The sequence below is a fragment of the Myxocyprinus asiaticus genome, chromosome 2 (genome assembly GCF_019703515.2).
Source record: "Myxocyprinus asiaticus isolate MX2 ecotype Aquarium Trade chromosome 2, UBuf_Myxa_2, whole genome shotgun sequence".
Lineage (NCBI taxonomy): Eukaryota > Metazoa > Chordata > Actinopteri > Cypriniformes > Catostomidae > Myxocyprinus > Myxocyprinus asiaticus.
In genome coordinates, this window is record NC_059345.1 from 16,479,887 (window position 1) to 16,499,629 (window position 19,743).

General features: G+C 37.9%; 1 protein-coding gene across 2 annotated transcripts in view; it reads right to left on the bottom strand.

Moving 5' to 3' along the window:
- The window catches only part of LOC127413265 (A-kinase anchor protein 13), a 119,455-nt gene that overhangs the window by 67,398 nt on the left and 32,314 nt on the right, over positions 1-19,743 (bottom strand). For both annotated transcript variants that reach the window (XM_051650249.1, XM_051650259.1), the window contains 2 exons: positions 17,688-19,629; positions 15,745-15,821 (listed from right to left, as the gene is read on the bottom strand). In XM_051650249.1, coding sequence (XP_051506209.1) covers positions 15,745-15,821; positions 17,688-19,629 — 2,019 coding nt within the window. The remainder of the gene's footprint in view (positions 1-15,744; positions 15,822-17,687; positions 19,630-19,743) is intronic.

The window sequence follows — 19,743 nt, forward strand, 5'->3', positions numbered from 1 at the left end:
CAGATTGCACATCATAAGATGTAACTGTTTGAAACTGAGGCTAATTCAAATTTTCTCTCTTTGCTGAACAGGACTGGCTCTGATCAGTGAAACTGAGGTTTGTTTACAAATGCATATGCAACAGAGGAACCAGCTTTGCTCAAACATATGGTCAAGGACTGCAGCATATATAAGGTTTGAGCTCAGTCTGTGGTTTGTGGATCCCCATAACAGCTGCATCTCACTCATCATAGACCACACACCACCTCACGGCAGTCCTGAGGGATAACAGCGGCTACGGCAATCAAGATTTAATGCTTAGATGGTCTCCACAAGCCAGACATCCAAACAAACTAATCTAAAGCCCTTTAGGGCACATACACATTAGAGTTTATGCTGCATTATAGAAAGCTAAGAATCCACTGAATTCAGTGATGATTTTGTGTTGCAAGGATGTTGAGGAAAAACAACAGAGTTTGTGAAAATGATGGTTCGTCATGTGACCAAAAGTTGTAACATTTTTATTTTTGATTAGTGCTGTCAGTCGATTCAAATATTTAATCGTGAGTAAGCACATCATTTTTTGTAGTTAATTGTGATTAGCAGCAGATTTTGAAAGTGCTGAAATTTGCATCTAAATATATTTATTTTCCTGTCAAAATGAATTCATTTCCTTCTAAGGAAAGAAAACAAAACAATAAAAAAAAGATATGCACTAAAATAGCACAAATTCAAGTAACTATATGTTTCCCAGAGTCTAATTGGAAGGTTGACTATTTGAAAGAACTAGTCCTCACATAGGTTGCATATTCATTGCAATGAGAATTACATATCATAAACTCTAATCCTCCACAATATAAATCAGCTGGCAGACTGTGGCTATCTGATTTGTTACCGCAATCGTGAAGCCGCGTTCATGATTCGCGTCAGGGCGTCAGTACCTGCATCAAGCGGCACTTTAAAATCCACATGAAATGCGCTTGCAGACAAATAAAAACGTCTCATTCTGTGTTTTGGTGATAGTTCAGACTTGCCGTGCCATCTAGGCTTGTATTGTATAACAAATAGCTTTAAGAGCGCCTTTCCCCATCACTTTTTCACTGACACTGAATCACTGCTGTGTGTATTTGTCTTGTGTGCGTCAGTGTAATGACTCTGGGCGGACACATCGCAAAGATTCCAGCCTTGCTACCAGTGTTTATGCTGTATTAACAGTAAATGCGCTAATCGCGATTAAGATAAATTAACACGTTAAATTTTTCACAATAATTGCATGCATTAACATGTTAATTTTGACAGCTCTATTTTTAATGCAACACACTCTGACATGCACCATCAGAAAAAAGTACTAAACTGTACCTTTTAAGGTACAAGGGCCATCGCTGGGGTGGTACCCTCATGGGGACCTTTTTTCGTATCACCATTTAGAATATAACTCATTTCATACTTGTATATAAATAATTTTATAACTCATTTTGTGTACATTTAAAGGTACATTTAGAATTTGGAAATCTTATGCTTCTAATTTACTTTTTTTTAAAAGGTCCAGTTTCAGTCTGAATTATAGTAGTCATGACATTATTAAAAAGACAAATAATGTCATGCTTGGTTGCCTACTATATGTCAGCTTCTGATCTGGAGGACTGAAAGGGTGAATGCATATACTCTATTGGAAATGTTTACACAGATCTCATGTTACGGGTAGCACTGCTAGTGAACAGCAACCTGTACAAAGCTGCCACAATAGAAAGTCTGTATTAAAGCGACCTGCACTGATGATGGTTATTCACCTGTCTGGAAAGCACACTGAAAAGCTCTTTCGCCTTTGTTATAACCCAGCTACACTTTGTCACTGGGTCACACAGGTGATTCAAGATTGGCTAGAGGAGAAAGACGGTCAACAAAGGATACCGGTGAGGGAGGGAAAGAGGCAGAGAAAGAGAGCTAGGCAGAAACCAAAGAGCTCCTGAATTGTCCTCTGGCACGTGAAGCTCAAGAGCAGTTCACATTTCCGTCTTGGCCAGGGACTAATTAAGTTTAAACCCTCTGATCCTGACAAAAAAATCAAGTGGCCATGCACAGTTTTAAAATAATTAACAATACACAACGCTCTATTGATGAGGTCCGTGTCAAAACACTGAGTAGCCACTGTGTGCATCTGGGAAGGCAGTATGTGTGGAGAATACTGCTATCTGTTGTCCCGAGCACAGGCCCTGCCTATACGGAGAGGCAAGACAGCACAAACACACACACATTAGTTTATTCATGGAAGTTCCCACCATAGCGTGTGACATATAACACATGCACTGCCGCAGAAACACAAACAATCTGATGACAAAAACGATTAGCCGATGAGAGATGGTCAAAACTCAAAATGGTTGAAAAGAGCTGCATTGTTTAGGTGTATGTGACTAGTAAAATCACAGTAATAGAACTGTAAATGAGGCGTTTAGTTGTCATATTACAAAGGGTTTGATTGATGGTTTATTTATTTATGAACAGTGTACAGGGTGTTTCATTGGATCACTTGATCCCTTTTTGGTCATCTCTTTCCCTCAGAAAGAAGTGAGATGTTACATAGTTAACCTCTGATGTGGAGCTATAAGACTTTATTAGACATGATGCATAAGAGATTAGGGCTGTCAATTTAATTTAATGAATGTGTTGCAGTAATGAGAATCATAACTTAAAACAATGGGAAAAGTAAAAGTAAAAGATCCGGACGCGTTGCGGTAATGAAAATTGGGAGGTAAAATGTGATTAAGGCCACGTCCACACTAATATGTTTTCGACTGAAAACGCATCTTTTTGTCTATGTTTTGGTCTTCCGTCCACAATGAGACTGCGTTTTGACAGCGAAAACTGAGCTTTTCGAAAACACTCTCCCAAGTGGATACATTTGAAAACGGCGTCTTCGCGTTGTAGTGTGGACCGGGAAAACAGAAATATCTGAAATCGATGACGTATTTGTTGTCATGTGACGCAGTCATGTGATGGATTCAACCCAAAACACTAAAGATGGCGGCCTATGTTGTAGCAGCGTTGTTGCACCTGTTATTCACTTTGGTAGCGTTGTTAAAGTTAAATGTTAATTTGTACAACCTTCATATTGCATTCCTTCAAAGTCAACGGGAAGTGTATTTAGAACTGCTGTCTAGCGACATAACAAGACGACAATTGCTTTTCAGACCGTACATGGAACGGCGATTTTTCGGATTTTCAAAATGTCCTATTTTTCATTAGTTTTCAGTGCAACTTTCAGAAAACACTTGAAAGCGGCAGTGTGGACAGAGAGCATTTCGAAAATGAAAACGCAGTTTTCAAATGTATCCGGATTAATGTGAACGTAGCCTAAGTGTTCAGAGAATAATGTCACAATACAGAAAATCTTAATGGTCCTAAATGTAGTAACATTTCTTGACAGGTTTTGTGAAAATCACCTTAATATGCATTTATTTGTTACTGTACTATGTTCATCATGTATGTTATTACTTAGTTCATTATATGTAACATTATATGTTATTACTCTTTTCAAAATATACCTTTTTAGTCAGTGGCTGATGAAAAATTGGCTACTGGACATTAGCTTTTTTTGGTCCTCATGGAAACTGTACTTGAATTGGTAAAGAATAACGAAAAGCAAATGTTTGCAGCAATTGCACAGCAGTTAGCACACATGCTCCTGACTCAAACATAGCCCAGTGTCCCTCTCCAGAATCTGGCACCGGCGCAATTCTCACTGCATATTTGCGGAGCCAGGGGAGAAACCAAAAAGGCAGTGCCAGCAGACTCTGTTGAATGCAGAATATTCAAAAGTGTACCCAATAAAAACACATCTGGTTTAAAAATGCAAAGTCTGAGCACTGTTTCTTGATGCATGCAGCCAGAACAAAAGCTTGAAGACAAAAGCAACTGCTTCTGAATATAATTTATGGCACTATAAGAACATGATAATCAGTTAGTTGGACGTTTTGAATCCAGTTTCTGTGTCTGTCTGACTTTGGTGTTGCTATGTACTTAGAGGACCATTGTATGGGTTTTACCAAGTGTTCATTCAAAATTGTGGAAAGCTCCAAAAACTCTGGTTTGTACTGATTGTAAAGATGGTGATTTTTAGTTGCAGTACAGCACTATGAAGTCACTTGGCCGAGGGCCCGTTTCCATCATTCTCTCCAGGCTGAGGGCCAAAGGAAACCGTTAGGATTTGAGCAGCAGCTTCCAGACTGTCACCAAATTCAGCTGCCTCTTCGACTCGCACAGTTCTTGACCTCCACATGCATGCACAAACACAAAAAGCACAAACTCCATTTACAGTCAAAACACTGTATTTGGCTTTCCCAGAGGCATTGTTCCAACCCAACAGTCATTCAGTCTTCAATAGTCTTAGAATGGAAGGCTCTCAAAACCATCTAAAGACATGAACTGACTGAATCAATTGTACTAGAAGTATTTGTACTAGAAATATTAGAAAAGAAGAGTGAAAACAGGATATTCAAAGAAAAAGTAAATAAATAAGGACAGGACTTTGTTTCTTCCGAATGTTCATGTACCCTTAAATCTGCTACTGCTATCCTCCGAGACACGGTTTCTGTTCCGATGGAAACCAGAAAGTAATCACACAGACAATGGTAAGTGTGATTCGGAGGTTAAATTTAAGCTCTAAAATTAAATTTTTACTCAACTGATGGTTAGGTTTAGGGTTTGGGAAAGGGGGTAGAGTTATTAAAATATGCATTCCTGTTGACTGTTATGTCATTTATAACTAAAAATACAACTCGCTTTTGGAGACAAAAAAAGTGTACTTTTCACATAGAAACTAGATCTCACACGTAGCCATACGATCAACAATACTTCCAGCTTCAGCCATGGTAGGGCAGTGGTTAGAATTCCAGTAAGCACAGACCAATTTCAGCAGCAGAACTTTCAACCTCTTGTCGTCGAATTCAAAGTGCGATCGGTTTGGAAAAGTAAATAGAGCTGATTTGATTTCATGTTGACTAAAAATACTGATGCAATTGTATTGATCCAAACTATTTAATCAAATGACTCACTGATTAAAGCCAACTGAAAGGGCATTTACACATGCAGTGACTTGCAGCAACAAAGCGATCAAAGAGATTTGAGTTAGCAAATTCTGGTGTCATGAGAAACAGCGACTGTTGGCGATATGGCAAAGTTGAGAACAGCCAGGGTTGGGGAGTAACGGAATACAAGTAATGGGAATACGTATTTAAAATACAAAATATAAGTAACTGTATTCCACTACAGTTACAATTTAAATCAATGGTATTTAGAATACAGTTACATTCAAAAAGTATTTTGATTACTGAAGAGATTACTTTGCATTTTATTGTCATTTGTAAAAATGTATACATATAAATGATGCGATCCAAAGTGCATTTGAACAGTGGTGAAACACTTTCTTATGATGTGTTACATTCATACGAGCAGACTGAGAATAAGTTTGAAGTAAGTTTGGAGCAGAAGAAATAGAAATAAACCTTGTGTAAATTGTCAGCTTTATGCTAAGCTAAAATGCTATTTCTAGCCATTTTACATGCACGTTACCAGGCATGATCATATTCTTTTACCAAGAAAATTCACGTTAGATCATAATTTCTTTTTTTCTAGTAAGATCTTTGATATTAGGGCAAAAATCATATTCTTGATAATAATTTTTGTATTGTTTTCCTGTAAAATTTCAAAAAATCTTTAAAACAAGATCAATTTGATTAATCTTGTTTTAGAAACAACACTGCATAAGATATTTAGGTTTTTCAGAGAATGTATTTTTAACATGTGTATTACTGTACTGGCAGAGCTTTTATAGTCAAAACAAGTGAAAAAATCTACCAGTACTGAAGAAGTAATCCAAAGTATTTAGAATACGTTACTGACCTTGAGTAATCTAACGAAATACGTTACAAATTAAATTTTACAGCATGTATTCTGTAATCTGTAGTGGATTACAGAATACAGTTTAACATTATGCAAATGGGCAGCAAAACAATGCAGCAACTTCCAATGGGAGAGTAGACAGTGATCCGCTACCTGAGGACACAGCAGTCAAGTGGGAAGACATACCCATACAGACACTTGGTGACCTCCATCGATAAAATCTCTGTATGTATGAGCGGGTCATAACTTTCAAATTCCTCCAAATTCAAATGAGGAAAAGGCGTCATGAATTGCCATGTGTAAGAACAAAAAAGCTTGATGGCAATAACATGTCTGCCCTACAATTGCAAACTTTCGATTATTTACGGCAACACTGATTTTAGTGTGGATTTTGTATTCTCCTCAAAATCCATACCACATTTTCTCTGAATCTGAGCATAGTTGAGTCAAACCTGTGTGTTACAGGACAGATCATAGTCTAAGTGTCAGGGTTCAGCCACTTCTGATGGTTGTGTTTTTATTGTCTTTGTGGCTGAGCTCTGACACTCATGTTTAGTGTCTTGTATAGTCTGTGTCTTGTGTGAGAATGCATGGCTTGCCTCATTGGCACTCTTGTCTTGTTTATTGGCACGAGTGCATTGCTCTTATGTCATCCTTGCGGCATGCACTTGTGTCAATTGTTTGTGTCTGTCTCTCGCGACCTTGGGTGCACTTCGTTGCCAGCGTTCTCCGACACGGAGGCCGTTTGCCAGTCACTGCCAGCGTTCCCGGGCACAGAGGCCGTTTGCCAGTCACTGTCAGCGTTCCCGGTCACGGAGGCAGTTTGCCAGTCACTGCCAGCGTTCCCGGGCACGGAGACTGTTTGCCAGTCACTGCCAGCGTTCCCGGGCACGGAGGCTGTTTGCCATTCACTGCCAGCACTCCCGACCACGGAGGTCACAGTACAGCCTGTCCAGTTCCCCGTGGTCACCGAGTCCATCTAGTTCCCTGAGGCTGTCGACAATCCTGTCCTGTTCCCTGTGGCCATTGTGAGCCTATCCAGCTCCCTGTGCATTGCAGCATGCACTTGTGTCAATTGTTTGTGTCTGTCTCTTGTGATCTCGAGTGCGCTTCGCATTACACTCACTTTGCGCTGTGCGTCCGGGTCGCGAACCATCTTCATGTTGTGCTGGGGTTCGGCCGCTTCTATCTTCGGTGCCTGTTCATTTGTGGATGAACTCTCGAAAAGATTTCCCATCTCATTTTGTCACCTGTTGCGTGCAGCGTATGGTATTTGCTTTGCAGTGTATGCTCAGGTTTTGTCTAGTATGACAGTGCATGGCGTCGCTTTGTTGCTGTTGCTGTGCATTCTCTTGTCTCATCTGTCGTTTGGCATGAGCGCATGTTGTCTTGTAGTTTCTGGCGATATGCGCTCGTGTCATTCATGTGTTTGTGTCTGTGAGAGCGCGTGGCTTTGTTTTGGTGACCGTATTGCCACGTGTCTCTCAGTCTTGCGTCATACCCCGCCTCCTTGTCTGCTTATTATTAGTTCATTTGTTTCACCTGCCTTACTTGTTAACCCGTTTGATTTCTCTCCCTATATTAGCTCCTCTTGTATGCTGTCCTGGGCTGGATTGTTTTGTTTGCTCCTGTCGTCGTGTGCTCGTGTTTTCTGTCTGTCTTCCCTGTCAAGTTTAAGAACTTCTTGTGTTATCCTAGTTAATTTCTGATATAACTCTATTTTGACAAAGTAGTTACATTATTTTCTTTTGCATGGCAGACATATAGTTCAACAGATTATTGAGAGTTTAAGGATTAACTGGAGAGCCATTAAAAATCTGTCAGCTTTTGCATGTGGTTTGGGGAGATGTGATATCTGTAGTAACAATTGTAAAGATGGATCATGTCATACCATTTTCATTCATTGCATGATCAAACTGGCAGAACAGTGCTCCAGAGTATTTGACTGTTAATCCACATTAAACATCTTAAAACAAACCCCACCTTGTGTACATACACACGCACACTTGCTCTTTCAGTCTGTATGGCATAATGCGTGCATGTCATTTAGTTGTCTCAACAATAGAACAATATATATATACACACACACACACACACTACTGGTCAAAAGTTTTTAAACCCTTACTCATTCTTTATTTATTTTTTCACATTTTAGAATAAGAGTAAAGTCATCAAAACTATGGAATATCATAAATGGAACTATGGGAATTATGTTGTGACTAAACAAAATCCAAAATAAATCAAATATTTATTTTAGCATCTTCATTAAATAAAATTTTATTTTTATAATGAAATAAATTAATATGGTGGCACAATTATATTTTTGTCTACAAAACTAATTTTCCTTCAGATCAAAAGATTTTTAAGATCATGAGAAACATTGCAGTCAAGTGTTTCAAAAGGTTTGACCGGTAGTGTGTGTGTATATATATAATTACCAAGACATAGCACTGTTTGAATTCAAAGAATGAAGAGCTGAGTGCAGGGATTCGAAACCAATAACTGACCATTGCATTTAGCAGAAACAAATCCTTTTTATGAAGAGAAACTATGTCACTTAAAGAAACCTTATAAGATGTCTCACAAATGTGATCTCTTTAATATTTCAACTGTTCCTCCTAAATAGCAAAAAAGATCATTTTTGTGCAAGTCTCATGTATAACAAATGTTTCTCCTAATAAACAGACTCCAATTCTTAACATTTGCCACAATACTATCAGAGAGTTTGATATGAAATAAATGCTAAGTTTCCATTTGTTAACATTAGTTAACATGAACAATATTTTTACAGCATTTATTAATATTGGTTAATGTTAATTTCAACATATAGTAATACATTTTTAAAATCAAAAGTTGTATTTGTTAACATTAGTTAATGCACTGAACCAACATGAACAAACAATGAACAACTGTATTTTTATTAACTAGAATTAACAAAGATTACTAAATGTAAAAATATATTGTCCATTGTTAGTTCATGATACCTAATGCATTAACTAATGTTAATGAATGGAATCTTATTTTAATATACTACTGATCTACTCAAATACTGATCTGTTAAACATTTTTAATCCTTGCTAATGACTTTAAGTTAATTAACAAAAAGTCAACCCAGTTTAGGGTACACCTAGTTTCTAACATACAAGCTCAATACAATGCAATTAATGTTAGTATATCAGATCTCCTTACCTTGATCAAAACTACATCTACATTTCTCTCCCCTCTAGCACACAAACTATACCTCCGCCTGTGTCGTTCGTACATCTTTCCAACACACGTAAAAACAAACTGTGACACTGAATGTTGCTTATTTCCCACATGAGGTTCTGACAGGCACAATCTTCCCGGCTGAAGCATTTGGAAAAATGAGACGCTCCTAATCTTTCACATCTGTGTGAAGGACCTGCCCCTTTCCCTCGCTCGCTCATCCCCCACTCCTCCTCCTCTTTCTTTCTCTCTCTCTCTCTCTCTCTCTCTCTCTCTCTCTCACTTACACACACACACACAAACAGTCTCTTTTCCAGTTTCAAAGCGCCTGCCACCCCGTTCCACCCTCTTCCCCCGTTCCACCCTCCATATACTGCATATTTTCATGTCCCCATTTTATATTTTAATATATTGGATAAAATATTAATGGGGTCATGTCATGAGGAATCAAATTGTCTTTGATATTTTGACATAAGAGGTCATTCTACTAAAAAAAAAAAAATAGTCAATTTCAGAACTTAAAACATAATCCCCAATGCAATAAAAGCATTTATTGAAACCAAGCTGCAAAAACACCTCATTCTCTTCTTCCCTATGTCACTAGAGGGCCCATTAATTTTTGACCGCCTCTACAGTGTAAAAACATCAACGCCTCCTTTACATCAACATACCCTTGGACCCGCCCACTGGTCCTTCAGTTTGTAAACTGAGAGCAAGACAGACAGGCCTAGTGTGGCCAAACTATTCCTGAACACCAAAGGGGACCCATCTGGACTATTTAGAATTATTTTTGTATATAAACATGCACTACACAGATGTCTTCGACCGTTGTCATTAGGGCTGCCCCCGACCAAAGATTTTCCTAGTCGACTAGTAGGAGTTCATTTAAGCCATTTGTCGACTAGTCGCACCTTTATGATATTAATTTAATTACTTGAATATATTTTTTGGGGGGGCATCAGAAAATGATTTGAGTTCCAGGGCTGAGAAAGAATAAGTAACATTGCTAACACTGTTCTACATTACAGAGAAATACTAAACCATAATAATGAGTCTTTAAAATATAAATTTTACAAGCGCATGCACAAAGCGAGCCGCAGCGACACCGGCAAAAGCGATAATGATTCTGAATGTGTCGGAAAAACCAGCAAGGAGACTGTCTGAACATTTTGTTAAATTATAAAGAGAAATGCACATTAGGGTTGTGCCGACAGACGATGATCTCGGGGATCAACGATGGTCAGAGTGATCGCCAATAGCTGATGCCTCTGACGATGTCAAGACGATATTTGGCTCGTTTTCCCATGTATGAAATTATTATTATTATTATTATTATTATTATTAGGCTATTATTATCAAATTAATATTACAAATAATTTGTCCGTAGACACACAGACACGCGCTTGAAGAAACACTTTATTATATTATTATGAACAGATGACAGAAAAGCCGTCTATGCGCATGTATGACGCGCTGATACGGAGGCGTGCATTCTCGTAGAACACGTGCATCTAAAAGGTTCTCACTCTTTGTTTCTGTCTTCCGATTTTTTTTCGTCTCATCTATGAGGGCTGCAAATGTCCTCAGACATCTCAGCTCAGGAGGTGTTTTGAGTTCAGTTCACTTTCTTTCCACAGAGCAGTTTATTGTGTCCAACTCTGCCGCCTATAGCCTACATCTGTGATTAAAACATAAAATAATACAAAACATGTTCATCTCGAACCATGATTTATATTTCAGTGATTATTATCATCATTATAATTATTATTTTTATATTATTAATATTTTATGTCTTCATTTGTGCAAGTAATTTTCCACCATGATGTTAAGACGGATTCTTCCCTGACGGTAAATGGAAAGATATATATATATATTAGTTTGGAGTGCAATTTGAATTTAGAAATGTATTTGATTGGGGGCCTGGGTAGCTCAGTGGTAAAGACGCTGGCTACCACCCTTGGAGTTCACTAGTTTGAATCCCAGGGCATGCTGAGTGACTCCAGCCAGGTCTCCTAAGCAACCAAATTGGCCCAGTTGCTAGGGAGAGTAGAGTCACATGGGGTAACCTCCTCATGGTTGCTATAATGTGGTTCGTTCTCGGTGGGGCACGTGGTGAGTTGAGTGTGGATGCCGCAGTGGATGGCGTGAAGCCTCCACATGCACTATGTCTCTGTGGCAACGCGCTCAACAAGCCACATGATAAGATGCACGGGTTGGCGGTCTCAGACGCAAAGGCAGCTGGGATTAGTCCTCCGCCACCCAGATTGAGGCGAATCACTATGTGACCATGAGGACTTAAAAGCGCATTGGGGATTGGGCATTCCAAATTGGGTACAAAATAAAAAATGTATTTGATTTAAGTTTTTTAAATACATTTATTTAATTTTCAATGCAAAATCACTAAAGCAAGAATATTCACCGATCCCTCAGCCCAGGGGTTGCCGATGTAATTGGATATTGCAATATATATTATATATATATATATATATATATATATATATATATATACACACACACACACACACACACACACACACACACACACATATATATATATATATATATATATATATATATATATATATATATATATATATACCCACACACATATATTTATATATACACATGATGTATATATCGTGAAGGAGGGAACAAAACGAATTTATTCACACACATGATGTATTTTCCCGGATAACGAAATACCTGTCCGGTAGCGAATGCCCAGATGAAGTAGGTTCTTTGCCAGAGAGATGTTGACAACTGTTGTAAAATAATCTTTCAAAAAGTTGAACAACACACGTTTTAATTTTTTAGTAGTTGTCTTAGTTTCATTTGAATTTTTAGTTAAAATAAATAAAAAATAAAGTTCTAAGTTTGAAATCAAGGTGTTTTGCTTTATTGAGTAGGCTTAACCCGTAACCCTGCTTAATGAAAATTACCCCATAGTACCACCTAGTTTCCAACCAGCGCTAACCACTGGTGTTCATCGTTTTTATGTGGAGCTTTTTCTGCGACCAACCGACCAATCAAAACTTGGTCGACCAAGACTCTTCTCATCGACTAACCTTTGGTCGACTATCAGGGGGCAGCCCTGGTTGTCATGTATCTTGCCCCACTTTTAAAAGACACAGTGTCAAGTTACAACTCAGAAAATGCGATCCCATTCTGTTTCATTCAGCTGCTCTGCCTCTAGCTGTTTTGAGCACAAATGCATTCTGGACGCATTCTTGCACCCATCTTTGCTATTTTGAATTGCTGGAGTATGTAAATATGCACTAAATGGATGTCTTTGACTGTTTTGATGCATTTCCGATGATGTGCGCTTCAGTGCTGGATGATACTGTATGTACAGTATGTGTATCTAGTTCACCATGCTTTGGACTATGTATGTGCATTTTTTTCAGCTCATATCAGTGTGGATTGCATGTGAACCAGTCATAATACGATTCAAGCTTTGCAAAGGAACTGTTATTATAGGATGGGGCAGTTAGAAACATTTGGACCCGATCACAAAACCGTAAGTAAACAGTTTCATTCATGAATATCTCAAATGGCATGACTGTTTGATTGTTTATGGAGCTGTTGTGCTTACAGTAAGTAAACAGTTAAATATTCAGATGCAATGTGTTGGATGTGCATTATGTGTAAAACCTGAACAAAAAAAAAATTATAATGCTGTGGAGCTTGTTCATTCTCTTCCAATTGAGTTTCAAATATGGCTGTATTCTAGGGGGTGCATGATGTTTGCCAATCATAACAGTGGCCGTTTACATTGAAGTTTTAAGGAGGTGCTTAGGCCAAAACTGAGCATTTCAGGGCCAGAGACAGGGTCAAAAATGATCATATATTACTAAATGATTGTTTTAGTGCAAATGTATTTTTTTTACTTACATTATCAGTGGATCTCAGGGAACATAGTAAAATTATATATATATATATATATATATATATATATATATATATATATATATATAATTTTACTATGTTCCCTGAGATCCACTGATAATGTAAGTAAAAAAAATACATATATATATATATAATTTTACTATGTTCCCTGAGATCCACTGATAATGTAAGTAAAAAAAATACATTTGCACTAAAACAATCATTTAGTAAATTTTTTTTGTTTGTTTGTTTTTTTTTACCTTTCTTTAATAAAAATGTCCTAAAAAAATGCATTTTCTTCCTGTGCCCTCAATGTCATTTTAAATCCCGTTAGTCTTTTGCCTTTTCCTTAACTAATATAAGCCAGTTTCTTACTGATATCATCCTCAAGAAAGTGACATAATTTTTTGGTGGGAAAGCAACAATCACACAACAGGCCTATGTATTAGGTTTTATGAATTGTGTGCTGTTTTGTGGTATTAATTGGTTTATCTCACTCTAAAATGGTTCAACTTATTCGATAAAAAACAAATTGGTATTATAATATAAAAGTTTCAAAAGATGGTTTAAAAATGGTCAAAATTATCTTCAAGATAACATCCTCGTGTAAACATAATTTCAGTCCCTGACTGAGAAATGACTAACTTCAGCTCTTTCAACCCTGTTAGGTTTCATCCAGCTTAGGATCCTGTTAATTGTCTTGCCTTCGTTGCTTGTGTTAAAGATCAAATTATAATTTAAAAAGTCCCAGAGTTTTACCAAGGCATATTAATAAAAAGTTAAACAGCTACATAATCACTTTCCTCTGTATATGTCTCAATTCTCTCTTTCTCTGAATCACACCTATGAGTTCAGTTCCTGCAGGAAAGCCTGTCCAGTGGGACACTTAATAACAGCCCTCATGCTTTTCTGATTGACTCCACTGAAACATTGTCAAAGCCTTTCAGTGTTTATCACACCACATATACACACAGCATTACACACAAACACAACACACCCTGCCTAAAGGAAACGACTCAGAGCAACACCTACCAGTGATTTCTTCCATGTGGTCATGAGGGAAAATAAGAAGAAATTTAGGTTTTTGTGTTGCCAGGAGGGGACTGGATATAATTTGCAGAAAGAGGACCCTGGACACTTGTGGTTCAAATAAAAAGGTATCTCCCACCTTGTAAAAAAACAAAAAACCTGTGGATGAATAGCTGGCCCAGGGGTCACAACATTAAACTGACAACATCCAGCAAGAGAGCAGCTGAACACTGTGTAGCCACATGTATGCTGTGAAAATCATCTCTCTCTCTATATTTTATTTTTATTACTTTATAATAAATGTTTAAATATGCGCCCAAGGCTCATCGATGCATGAGCATGGCAATGGTATTCCCTGATGGCAGTGGCCTCTTTCAGCAGGATAATAAGCCCTGCCACACTGCACACATTGTTCGGGAATGGTTTGAGGAACTTGATGAAGAGTTCAAGGTGTTGACCTGGCCTCCAAATTCTCCAAATCTCAATACAATTGAGCATCAATGGGATGTACTGGACCAACAAGTCCGATCCAAAGTGGCTCCACCTCGCAACTTACAGGACTTGAAGGATCTGCTGCAAATGTCTTGGTGCCAGGTACCACAGGACACTTTCAGGGGTCTTGTAGAGTCCATGCCTTTGCGGGTCGGCGCTGTTTTGGTGGCACGTGGAGGAACAACATCATATTAGGCAGGTGGTCATAATGTTTTGGCTCATCAGTGTATATATTCATCATTGTCACAGGTTAAGCCGTACTTCCTGTGTAGTCTTAAAGCAATCGCTACTGGCGCACAAGTCTTAAGGCCTGCTTTTATGGCACTTTTAAGGAGCATTTCTGTCCATCTTAGAGCTTGAAACCCCTGGTCACTGAACACTCTGGCCCCTTGTACACTACCTTTACAGACATCATTACTAGCTCTGTCCATAGTGTAAAACCCTCAGAAGCATTGAAAAGAAGTTGGCTTTGTGCTCTAGTTTTCAGGCACAATAGTAAAGTACATTTCTCCAGTGTTCCCTTTCATAATGTAGCTCCCTTTTACAAAAGGCACATAAAATACAAAAACAACATACCACACATAGACACACGTACATATTCCCACATAGTGGCCAGATATTTCTACTCTCTCTTCCATCCCTCTGATTTGAGCTTGTCCAAAGTAAACAAATCCACACTGCTCCTTGACTTCACAGGTTACTGTGACCACATCTAGTGCTTCTGTGACCTCACAGACACAATACCAATTTTGTGCAAGCAGCCCTTTAGAGTAAACAAATAACATAGAAAAATAATCTAAACAATGATCTGGAGGTGAAAATATGGTCATTTCTGCATGCTTGATATTTTACTTATCAGAGTTCAAAATGGTGACATGTTTGGGGCCTATGCATTTCATTTGTATTTCTGTCCTTTGTATTTGTTCTTTAGTCTTGCATTGGCTCCATCTATATACAAAGTCAGATGTTGAGTGAGTAGCAGTGTAATAAGTGAGATCATGTAGAGTCTGCCAGTCATTATAAGACCTGATCATTTTGTGATAGTGATTAATTGACAGAACATTATCCCTTACTTAAGAAATTTTGGAATACACAGTAATTAAAAAGGGTATTTTTTTTAACCTATTTTAAGATTTTCTATCATGGGTCATCATTTAGTCATTTAAATGTCATGTCACTACATACACCCACAATGTATTTTATAAGTGAAATGTGGTTAAATATCTAGTCTTTAAAACACAATAGTTTACTAACCATTGGTGCATCTTTGTGCATGTCGACATCAGGCCACGTTGTCTTCTGAAAGTCCACCTCATTCTTCAAAGGTGCATCTGAGAGGACGTTTAGCATTAAAATAACTATTAAATGTCATATAACAAAAACCAAGGTATTAGAAAAGTAGGAATTGTTTGTGTACGAAATAGGAAAACAATATCATTGATGAAGAATTTTGCAAAGCGTCCAAGTCTTAGCTAACTTGAGAATGGAAAACATGACTCATTTTTTTATTTAGCGATAAATTAACTGAAAACATTTCCCGTGCTGTAAATCCATCAACCAAACAGGGATATTTCTGGAAATTGTAAGTCTGGCTATTTTGGTTCAGTTATGTAATTCAGCAAAGATAACAATACACTTTCAAAAATATGGGTGTATCAATGTCTTTTTCATTCAGGAAATGAACGCTGACCTATCCTTGTAACATGACTTCCCTGGTCATCCCGAGATGACATCACCTGTTGCCAAGTTACAGTCTGTTGTGTACATAAATCATGGACTACATGAATACGCCCTGTTCTTTCTGGCGTGTGCATGATGGAGACGCACAGGCTACTTTCAATTATTCTGTTGGATCTAAAAGGTATAATTAGTGAATTTTGGTTGATCTTTGAAGGCAGGGTGCTTTTGAAAAGACACTTGGAAAAACCTGTTACACAATCACACTTTAATATTTGATCAGTGATTAAATTAAATGTGGGCCTAGGCTATGGATTTTCGGCCTTATAGAGGACCTTGTGTTTTTCAGGGTTCCCACAGTCATGGAAAACTGGAAATATCAGGGAATTATAAAACTGTGATTTCCAGCCCTGGAAAAGTCATTGTGAATATACATTTCCTTGTTTTACTGTTAGATATTGCTCTTGGCTGGAGTAAAACTTGCTTGTAAACCACAGTGATATCTGATTTGTGAGCGAATCATTCTTTTGAGTCAAAAAAACAGGTCAAAACAGTTCTCAAATCAGTCTGAATGATTCATTAGCAAATCTGTATGAATCAGAAAATCTATCTTTCCAAATGCCTGGAAAGGTCATGGAAAATTCATGGAATTTCATAGGTCAAAAAGAGTGGGAATCCTGGTTTTTAAATTTTACAATTTACAATTAATACATTTTCTATTTTTGCATTGACGTGAAGATGAAGCACTGAAGAAATTAAGTCTGTATTTGGGACCATTAAGATTTTTTTTGTTGCATTGGTGCATTATTTTAATGACGATTAAACAGACATCTTCCCACTCCTTCCCCAATTGTCAGTAGCCTTCTCTACTATAAAAAATATCATTCTCTTTGTAAAAAAAATACAAAATTACATATTACATAAATTGTAATGTACATTTGTAAAGAAGAAATGTAACAGTATATCATAGTAGTATTTATTGTACTGAATTAAATGTATGCTAATTTATTTTTGTGACAGGCTAGTTTTAATTTATATTATAGTAATGAGAATGAGATTTATGCATTACAGGATGAGAAGGGTAAAATGTCCATATACTGTATCTCATGAAAATAATATAAAAAGTAAAAAAATAAATAAATAATAATAATAATAATTCAACCTTAATGGTCCTAAAAACAATATTATTAATATTATAATTTAAGGGATGAATTTATGGGGGGAAATGTGTTTAATTATGAAAATAATATCACAGCATAAAAAATCTTAACGATCCTAGAATGTAGACATAATTTGTCCTATTGCAAAATAAAAAAACATATATATATATATATTTTTTATAATTTTTATTTTGGTGTGAAAAACAACCCTTACTTTTCTTTGCAAGATTCATCCATGTAGTCCATCTTAAATATATCGTGTCAAATTGCCACATCAACAGCAGAAAAATGCATTACTGTACACTTCATCTTGCTGTACAATCTTTTACCAACAAATACAATTATCATTCTTCATCTTACCTTTCAGCAGGTCTTCTTCACCTATTGGTTGTGCAACCTCATGTTCTTCAGCCTCTGACTCTTGAGTTATAGGATCTACACTGCCCTGGACTTGTTTACCCTCTTGTCCAGTAACCCTAATGTCTTCCTGATCAAGAGCATCTGCGATATGAAAGGCACCACCTTCAAAGTCACTGTGGACCATAGAACTCAACAGATCTTCTGCAGTAACTGCTGGGCTTTCCTCAGGGATTCCAGTGCCTTTTGTATTTACAAATATGTCTGAAAGATCAACTAGGACACCTTGATCTCCAGATTTATCTGTATGTACAAACACTCCACATGCATCCCCATCTGAATGATCTGTTTCTGATGTGACCTGCATGACCTCATTTTTTGAAGTCATATCCTGTCTAAGGTTCTCAAGACAGTCTTGTTTATGTGGGAGAGTGCTATTTTCCATATCTACAGTCATTGCTGACTCAAGAACTTCCTCCAGTGTTGTCTGAGCTTCACTAGTGAGTTTGTTCCCCTGGATCTCTTGGAGGTCCTCACGCTGTTTCTCACAGATAGAACTTAGCGAAAGTGCCTCTGAGGAACAGAGATCTTCAGGTTCTAAGGTGTCTTCACTGGTTGATGTGTGAGTTTCAGGTTCTGAACCAGGCTCATCTTGTAAGATATGAAAAGAAATCTGTCCTTTATTCTCACATCCATCTACCATCATGTCTCCCATGAAAAGAGTTGTTTTTAATTCAGGCAAAAGTTCTTGGTCTACTTCATGGAAAAGTGTAGAATCATATTTAGCAAATGAAGTCCTTAAAATAGAATTATTAAGCTCACATCTTGTGTCATTCAATCTTTGACCGTCATCTGTTTCTGAATATGACTTTTCTTCAGAGTCTTGTAAACCTTCATAAGCACAGTCCTCAAGTTGTTTGAACTCTAAAGCACCACTTGAAACATCATCTTGATCAAAAGATCCTGAAGAATCAAGATGGCCTTTACTGCCTTCCACATTACACAAGATATTGTCACACATTCCTTCTTCAGATTCCTCCACCTCTTGGGTTCCTGGTTCACAGAAGTTACTAGTTTCATTGCGAGAGTCTCGACAAGCATGCTTTTCACTCTCGACCGAATTTCGTTCTAAGCAGTCCAGAGCTGTATCTACATTCTGCTCTGGGCTCATCAATAAAATCTCATTTCCATGACACATTGTGTCTCCCATAAATGGATCTTTCAAGGTTGGGTTCAAATTCGATGGTTCCTTGTTTCCATCTTTTACCTCCTCTGGTTCTAAGTGATCTCTGCACCCATCCTCTTCCTCTTCTTCATCATCAGTCTCAGCAAAAGATTCCACATCCGAGCTTTCTGGCGTGTCTAAAGATTGCGTGATTCCCATATCTCCTGCCTCTGCTGTGTGGCTACCCTCAGATTGCACTTTCTCTGCTGGATTCTCCTCTACAGAACTTTGTTCTTCTTCCTGATTTTCCCCTTCTGCCCCCACAGCACGACCCAGTGCTTCACAGATTATTCCATCAGCTTTATCAGTTTCCTCTCTCTGTTGCCAGCAGGAACTCTGTAAAGCATCACTGCTATCTCCCACATCCCCAGTACTAACTACACCAGCTTCTGAGCTCTCCTCTCGCTCTCTGCAATCAATCTCACTGTTTTCAAAAGCACATGCCTGCTGATCTTCGCTATTGCCATTGTGTAGGAGAGACGCCGCAATTTCACAGCTGAGAGAGGGACCTCCATCACCCTCCCTGTGTTGTGACGTATCCAGCCAGTTATTACGTTCTCCTTTGTTTTCCTCTGTGCTGAAAGAAGTAAAGCTTCGCTCTCTTGTATTAAGGGAGTTGTGCTGTGCCTCTTCAAAACAGCAATCTCTGGCCTCCAGGCAGTCAACACATGCTTGGGCAGTGTGCAGAGACTCTGAGCTATGCTGAAACTCAGCTCCTCCCTGAACATGATCACAGAACAACAGCTTTAGAGTTTCCTCTCCTTCAAACAGCTCTCAACCTTTAACTCAATCAATGTTTAACTCTACAGTTACGCAAATGTAATCTGAATATCA